The sequence below is a fragment of the Microtus ochrogaster genome, unplaced genomic scaffold (genome assembly GCF_000317375.1).
Source record: "Microtus ochrogaster isolate Prairie Vole_2 unplaced genomic scaffold, MicOch1.0 UNK38, whole genome shotgun sequence".
In the NCBI taxonomy this organism is placed as follows: Eukaryota; Metazoa; Chordata; class Mammalia; order Rodentia; family Cricetidae; genus Microtus; species Microtus ochrogaster.
Window position 1 is genome coordinate 2,362,252 of NW_004949136.1, and position 8,056 is coordinate 2,370,307.

At 54.9% G+C, this 8,056-nt stretch overlaps 1 protein-coding gene across 1 annotated transcript in view; it reads right to left on the minus strand.

The window, feature by feature from the left end:
* Plch2 (phospholipase C eta 2) overlaps positions 1 to 8,056 on the minus strand; it is a 35,695-nt gene that overhangs the window by 7,681 nt on the left and 19,958 nt on the right. Inside the window, exons 10-15 of the mRNA XM_013354301.2 lie at positions 7,586 to 7,693; positions 6,008 to 6,166; positions 1,903 to 2,001; positions 1,505 to 1,587; positions 362 to 459; positions 59 to 258 (exon numbers count right to left, since the gene is read on the minus strand). Of these exons, the coding sequence (XP_013209755.1) occupies positions 59 to 258; positions 362 to 459; positions 1,505 to 1,587; positions 1,903 to 2,001; positions 6,008 to 6,166; positions 7,586 to 7,693 (747 nt within the window). The remainder of the gene's footprint in view (positions 1 to 58; positions 259 to 361; positions 460 to 1,504; positions 1,588 to 1,902; positions 2,002 to 6,007; positions 6,167 to 7,585; positions 7,694 to 8,056) is intronic.

Genomic DNA, 8,056 nt, shown 5'->3' on the forward strand with positions numbered 1-8,056 from the left:
TGTTCCTCACGTCACCCTAGGCCTTCGGAGTGGCCCTTCTCACCATCCCACCCTGCACCACAGGCCTGCACGCACCCATCTGGCAGCCAGCATTCCAGAAGGGTTGCGGGTTGTAATTGCTGGAGTCGACACGGTAGGAGGAGGGGTATATGCGTGAGAGCTGGTGCTGGTTGAAGCGCAGGTACTGGGCAGGCTTCTGTTGCAAGATCTGGTGGGCCTTGGTCTCGCTGAAGGACGACACCTGCCAGCTGGATGCCACTGGGGCGCAGACCAGCCAGGCGTGAGCACACCCAGCCTGCACCCCACCCAGCCTGAACCCCACAGCTGACCTGCCTGGCCCCACCCTCCACATGGCCCTCACCCTCCGTTTCCACGTCATGGGTGCCCACAGACTTGGTATATTTCACTAGGTCCGAGAGGGCTCGCGACAGCTTCATGGTCTTCTTCTGCCGGGCAGTCCTATGAGGGTGTGGCGGGGCTGCTCAGGACCCTGTGGCTACGCCCCTCCCATCCAGTCCCAGCCAGCCTTCAGGCTCTTCCACTCAGGCTCCCCCAGATCACATATCCCAGCCAACCTGGGACTTAGAGACAATAGTTAAGGTCCATTTCACTCCCAGCAGGAAAACACCCCCCTCCAACCTTCCTGGTCACTCAGTATCCTCTGTTCTATGTATCTACCACCCGGGTATTCACAGGAGGGGGGACAGGAGTCACCCCCGTCAGTGATGAGGCTGTGGGAATGTGTGTCTGCTGAGTATGGACTGTCACGAAGCCTTCAGGGGATCTTTGGGACAAAGATCCTGGCTGCCCTAAGCATGTACAAGATCAGGGCTGGGGATGCCTGCCCAGCCAAGGAGTGCTGTAAGGAATATGAGCTTCTGAAGGGTTCTGGGCAGGAGGGAAATTGGCCAGTGATGGTGTCTTAGCAGCGTGCCATGGCAGAGCTGGGACTGCAGACACAAAACGGTGGGGGAGAGGCTGGTTGTGACACAGAAAGATAGAACAGGGCCTGGAAGGAGAAGGAGAGGGGCTGGAGAGGAGGGGAGCTCACTGTGGGGAATTGGGGAAAATGAGCTCCGAGCTGGACTAACAGGCATGAGACCCGAAAACTCTCTAAGGTGCTGTGGGAAGCAAGTGGAAACGAACAGACTGGCACTCTTACGGGGTGTAGGAGGCACGGAGACAGACAGACATTGCCCCTGAAGGGAATGTACAGGTGGAGGACTTGAGAGGAAGAGGTGGGAACTGCAGTCTGGTGGGTCAGGTAGTATCCGTGCCCAGGAGATGGCAGAACCTTAGGACCAGCCCCATCACCACCACCACCACCACCCTAACTAGGCTGATCCTGTTTCACAACCCTTTCCGTAGTTGCCTGAACAGCAGCTTCACTTTCTTGTTACTTAAGTGTTCAGAATGAAAGTGGAGCATGGAATCCCACACCAGCCCTCTGTCTGTGTCTGCCCAGCACTCAGGGACACACACACACACTGGGCCGGGCACTGACCCTCGGCTCTGGCTTCCCGGGGAGTCCAGAATCTCATCCCCTTCTTCCACGCTGGCCACCTTCTTTATCTTGCTGCCTTTTTTCTGTGCGAGGAGGTAGAATCAAGACTTGAAAAGCCATGGGTCAAGCCAGGACGTGCAGGGCAGGGGCTATTCACCCCCAGGTTTCTAAGCTCCTACCTCGTTGGACCCACAGAGGTATCTGCAGTGCCCTGGCCCTGGGGGACTCTCAGACAGTCATGGGATATCTGAATTCCCAGACATTGGCCAGCGTGGGCCAAGGGAGGGCAGTAGTCAGAGCTCCTGACCTTGGGACACTGACCCCAACCATAGCTAGCGAAGGGTACAGGGACGAAAGGAACCCCAGATGGGACACCCCAGCCCAGGATCTCTGCTCACCTTGCGCCTGGAGAAGCTGCTCATGAGGAGACGGCTGTTCCTCCTGCTTGTCCCGGTGTCCTCCCCTGACTCCGCATCCTCCTCGACCTTACTCTGACCCTGAGAGACACAGAAGTTGAACCCAATCTCTGACCATCCAGGGAGGTCAGGGCGGCTCCCGGGTGGCCCCAGAAGGCCTTTCTGGAGAAAGCAGAGTTGACCAGGTCTGGGAGCAAGGCACTGATTTGGGAGAGCCAAACACAGCTACCAGGAAGATGCCTGAAGGGCTGGACTTGGGTCAGAAGCAGCACTGACTCATCTGCCCACACCAGCTTCAATGACGTATAGTTTAAACCAAGTAACCAGCTCCAGATTCCTTTATCCCAGATGGAGGCTGCATAATAAGGTGCAGTTCACATCTGGATTAGTCTTCAGTGGCCTCTGCTTACATAATCCTTTTCTGAAAACCCCTGAAGCCCAACGCCCCAGCCAATTTCTACACAACTTAGGTGAATAATACAAGATCCAGCTACGTGAGGCTGGTAAGTACAGGGCGGGACTACCTACACACTGGGCACAGGGTAGACACACCCCAGTGGTCCTCCCAGGCCCTGCCCTTGGGGCCCAGGACCCAATCCTGAATGCTTGTTCACACTGAACAACTGTACTGTACGCATGCTTCTCCAAGATCGCTATGGCTATTCTCACTCACGCCCCCACAACTCTTGCACGGACACCTGGGAACTCAGGAGAGTTCTAGTCAGGAGGTGCCCCATCTGATTTTGTTCCCTGACCTAGGTAGAGGACGTTCTCTATCAGACGCAAGAGAGCGTGGACCTGCCGCTGGTGATCCTTGCTAGAGAAGGGTGTCAGTAGGAGAGACATGCAGCATGTATCCCTATACTACATGTGTGAAAACTGTCCACGCACCATGCTGTGTATCCAGTACATGCACAGGTCATATCTGCACATAGCATGGATGTGACTGCACAGACCACGGACAGCCCTACTCACCAGCCCAAGGACACACCTATACATGTATATGGACACTTCGTCATATACGATAGACATCTCCACACACCACGGATACCTGAACACAGCATGGACCCACACACATACTATGGACCCCTGCACACACACACACACACACACACACATACACACACACGGATCCCTGCGCACACCTTGGCCCCCTGCACACACTGTGGACTTCTGCACATATTGTGGACTCCTGTATACACCATACACATATGTACACACCCCTGTATACGTTATGGTCTTTACGGGGTGACCAACTGTGGTCTCTGTGACCACAGAGAACTCTGGGTTCTCTCCCACTGTCTCAGGAAACGGCTGATGTTTCCCCGTGCTCTCTTCTGCCTCAGCTGCTCCGCCTTGGCATCATCAAGCTCCCCCTGTTGCTGATCTTACTGACGTGATGATGACCTCGAGCTCCTGCCAGCTGCCTTCACTTTGAATTCCTCCTCTCTTCTCCAGGAGGGTCAGGACCAGATGCGTCTGGCCCTTTCTGATGCTCATGTTAGTCAGGCCCTTCCAGCCACTAGACTGCCAAGATCCAAACCAGAGACAGATTCCCAGTAGCTGAGGTACCAGGTTTACCTGTGCCCTGCAATCCTTCCTTCAGCCTATCAGCTCCCAATGACGATAGTCCATTTTCCTCTTAGTTTGGAGACATTCGGTGGGAGGAGAGCCCTAGAAGCCGCATTCGTGTTGAGAACCTCATGAGGCTGACACGTTTCTGGGCTTTTTAAGTACTGTTCAAACTGTTCATCATGCTTGAATGACCAAAATATGCACACACATTAGGAGAAGTGTGCACTAACCACACAGGTGTGCACTCACCAGCCACAGTTCACACGACGAGGCTAACAGCCACCACCATTCCAGAAGCACCACACATATGCAGCTTGACCTGGCAGCCCTGGGGGGCTGTGAGCAGCTGATCATGGGGTACGTTCAGGGCAAAGTAGTACAGGCAGCAATGGGGCAGGGGGCGGGGTCATCTCCACAGACAAGGACAGGAGTTAAGGCTCCACCCTCAGCAGAAGAAATCCTTTTCTGGGGCCAACCTGAGGGACAGGGCCCCAGTGGTACTATCCTGCATCCTCTGGAGTTATGCTTAACTGCTTGTTAGTAGGGGATCTCCTCTGCCCCGCCTTCGTAGTCACAAGCTACTCCCAAACCCTCCTCCTGCCTCACAAGAACTCCTAAGCTGAGCCTCGTGTCCTCAAGGTTCATATGCAGAGAGAATGACACCTAGCCCAGAGAATAAAAAAAAAAAAATGGCCAGAATGGCTCATGGTAGGCGCACGGATATCTACCCCTCCGTCTGGACTGCAGGCCAAGAAGCTCCCTGGCTAGTCAGTGACCTATGCCACAGTTCTTCAGCCCCTAGAGCTCAGCAAGCTTCATCACGCATGCCCTTTCTGTCTGTCCTGTATAGGCTGTGTCACAGCCTGGTGAATTGTCAGGCTGGGGGTCCAAGCTTCTCCTCCAACCTCGGTATCTCAAATAAAGGAACTGCCCCTCTCCTCCTCCTCCTCCTCCTCCTCCTCCTCCTCCTCCTCCTCCAATACATGCACAGGTCATATCTACACATAGCATGGATGTAACCGCACAGACCACAGACAGCCCTACTCACCAGCCCAAGGACACACCTATACACGTATATGGACACTTCATCATATACGATAGACATCTCCACACACCACGGATACCTGAACACAGCATGGACCCACATGCTCCTCCTCCTTCTCCTCCTCCTCCCCTTTTCCAAGAAGCTTTCCCTGAGCACAGTTATTCCCAAAAGACACAGTAGGGGCCAAGTTGTGCTCCTGTACCCAGGTTCCCTCTTGTTGGCCAAGAAAAGCAGAGCTCCTGTTAGCCCTCACTAGGGTTGGCCCCGTTACAGGGCCCCACCTCCATTCAGCCTCTGCTAGCAAACGCTGGGCAAAGCATCAGGCAGGATAGCCTCTCCTGCCCAAATATCTGGGAGCTAAAAATAAAAAGAAGGCTGCATGCATGGGACCTGTGTGAGCCACCTGCACGGGGCTATCATACCAGCTATGCTAAGCCCTCCAGTGTTGTGGGTGGAAACAAACACACCTCTAAAAACACAGCAGCAGAAGACCTTGTTCATCAGGGACAGGCCCCCTTCCGGCCCTCCCAAGAGCCTTGGAAGCAGCGAAGAGTGAGCCAGTGCCACAGGATGGAGAGGGGAGGGGAAGGGAGGCTCCCAGGCAATGGGAGCTATTCCAGCCATCTCTCACCCTGCAGGCACCCTGCTGAGCCGTGAGGCCAGCTGTCCAACCTGCCAGCTGCTATATGAATCTTTTACTCAGGCCACTATCCAGTGTACCTGTCCTTCAAGCCTGGCTTGCTGCCACCCTCCAGAGGTGCACCGACTGACTGCACCATCTGGCCCAGCCTGTCTGGCTCTGGCCTCCACCCCACCACACCTGCCAGGACAGTCTCTGAAGGCTATTCCCTCTGTACTTCCCCACATATCTGTGAGTTGCTTCAGGTAGTGGGCAGTTCCCAGGACTGGCTGGACCCTGAGGTCCCGATGTCCACCCCTCTGTCACCCACGAAACCCTCACCAAGGTAGGCAGTGCTCAAAGCCTCTCTGAGAGAAGTCATAGGTCCCCACGGGACTACATACAAATACATGAGTGTGTACAGGAAGGTATGCGGGTATGTGAACGTGTGTGAGTGTTGTACTGACATGTGCAGAGGAGTGTGTATAGATATGTGTGTAGGTATGTGCAGATGTACGAGTCTTGTGCAGTATGAGCACACAAGCATGCATATGTACATGTGTGCATGCAAGTGTATGTGCAGAGGTGTATGTGTCTGTAGGCGGGCATGCAGGTATATATGCGCAAGCATTGTGCGTATGTGTGTTTAGATGCAGGTACAGGTATGTGTACCGGCATGAGCACAGGTGCAGGTGTACTCACAGGTGTGTATATGGATAGCTTTATAGATATATCTTGCATACTAGCACCTGTGTGTGTATGTACATTTACTACCACATATTCTGGGGCCCTCACTCAGCCCACAGACTGGCTGTTGGAGGAGCGTGTGTCAGCAACACAGGCCTCACCTTTTTGGCCTCTGCTTTATGCCCGAGCTTTCCAGATGGGGACAGCGTAGAGACAGTGAAGTCATTGGGGTCTTCGCAGTCGCGGATCTTGGACTCCTTGATTAGAGAATCCAGCTTCTTCTTGGCAATGTTTTCCACACGCTTCCGATTGGTGGAGGCCTGCCGCAGCCAGAGGTCAGCCCGTTGGCATCTGTCCCCACTCCAGTGAGCAGCAGAGGGGGCAACCATCAATAGTCCCTGTACATCCCCTGTGAGTCTCGGTGCAGAGACTGTGGTTTTCCCTGGACAGCTATGGACACATGCGGTCCTGCCTGGGGGGTCCCAGTGGAGAAGGATGGGACCCACACACTGGCCACCATATATGTCAAGTGGACAGTAGGGACAGGACAGACTTTGGAGAAACCGCAAACCCTGGCTGGGTGCGCTCTCTGACAAGATAAGCCCAGGGAGACACCGATGTACTTGTAGCGCTTGAGGGAAGACTTCTGTCTGGGACTTCAGGACTCCCTGGGTGCTCAGGATGGAGTGGCTATTAAGGATGTCACAGTCATAAGTTCTGCCACCATCCTGGGCCAGCCAGAGACATGTGCAGGCACACCCAAAATAGGAAGAATCTGCTGTCTCAGGGTTTTCTAAAACAATTAGCCAACTCTGGCCCGGAGGCCTCCTGCACAATTATTTTCTCATCTGACGACTCCTCAGGGGGAAATAAAGTCTTTGCTGAGAGCAGTGGATGAGCAATGCTCAGAGGAGAGATGTCAGCTACAGAGCCTGCCTCCACTCAGCTCCCCAACCCCCAACCCCAACGGCAGAGGCTCCTGCAGACCGCTCAGGCCCCCTCCACAGCCCCCAGCCCTGGTCCAGACAAGCTGAAGTGGAGGTGATCGCTAGAGGGGCCTGCCACCACACAGGAGGTCTCCACCATACAGGAGGTCTCCACCATACAGGAGGTCTCCACCATACAGGAGGTCTCAGCACTGGAGCTGGGCCTGGGGTGACTGGGCATGGACTGACCAGGCAGCTGAGGTGGAACCCAAAGTGCACCCCCGCCCCCTGCTCAGTGGTGCCTCCACTCACTGGACAGCCAAGAGGACTAGGTCAGCACCAGAGACAAAATCTAAGAGCCAGCCTAGCAATGGACACCAGAGTGGGGCAGCGGTAGCTGTGTGGCTGGCCTGCGGGTTGGACAGGAGACTCTTATCAGAGGGCCAAGCAGGCGGCAGACAAACAGACCCTAGCATAAAACAACCTCAGAAGCTAGGCAGCTTTGCACACCACATGGGCATTAACCTTACGGCCATCCCTCCCAGCTGTCACTCTTCCTGTCAACCAGGCCAAGAGGCTGCTCTGGGGGACCACAGGCTCCCCACCCTTAGGACCCCCATCAGCGTCTGGCTCATCCCTTGGGGGACTGTGGGCTCCCCACCCATAAGACCCCCATCAGAGCGTCTGGCTCATCCCCTTGGTCCATGAGCTCTCCACCCTTAGGACCCCCATCAGAGCGTCTGGCTCATCCCCTTGGGGACCACGGGCTCCCCACCCTTAGGACCCCCATCAGAGCATCTGGCCCCCACTCACATCCCCGTTGAGGAGCTTGCAATCGTCCTCTATCTCATCGGCACTGTCTTCGTCAGATACTTCACCCTCTTCTGCATCCTCGCTGATGTTGGCAGGGAGCTTCTTCCCCTGGGGAAAGGGGTACAGGAAACCAGTAGCTGGTACCCACGAGGAGAAACTGCACTAGGGAGGGGGCCTTCTTCAAGCTCCTTCTTGGAGTCTCAGGCCAGCAAGTGGGTTGGGGTTGGACAACCAGGCCGGTTGCTGTTGTGGCAGTGGGCATATAAGGGAAGTGGCTCAAGATCATATAGTCATCCTGAAAGTGAGTGGCCCCACAAATCTGTCCATAGATACTGTAATCCCCAAGATAATATGGTCATCCCAAGAGTGAGTGGCCTCCCCAAATCTGTCTATACATACTTTAATTCCCAAGATGATATGGGCATCCCAAGGGTGAGTGGCCCCCAAATCTGTCTATAGATACTGTAATTC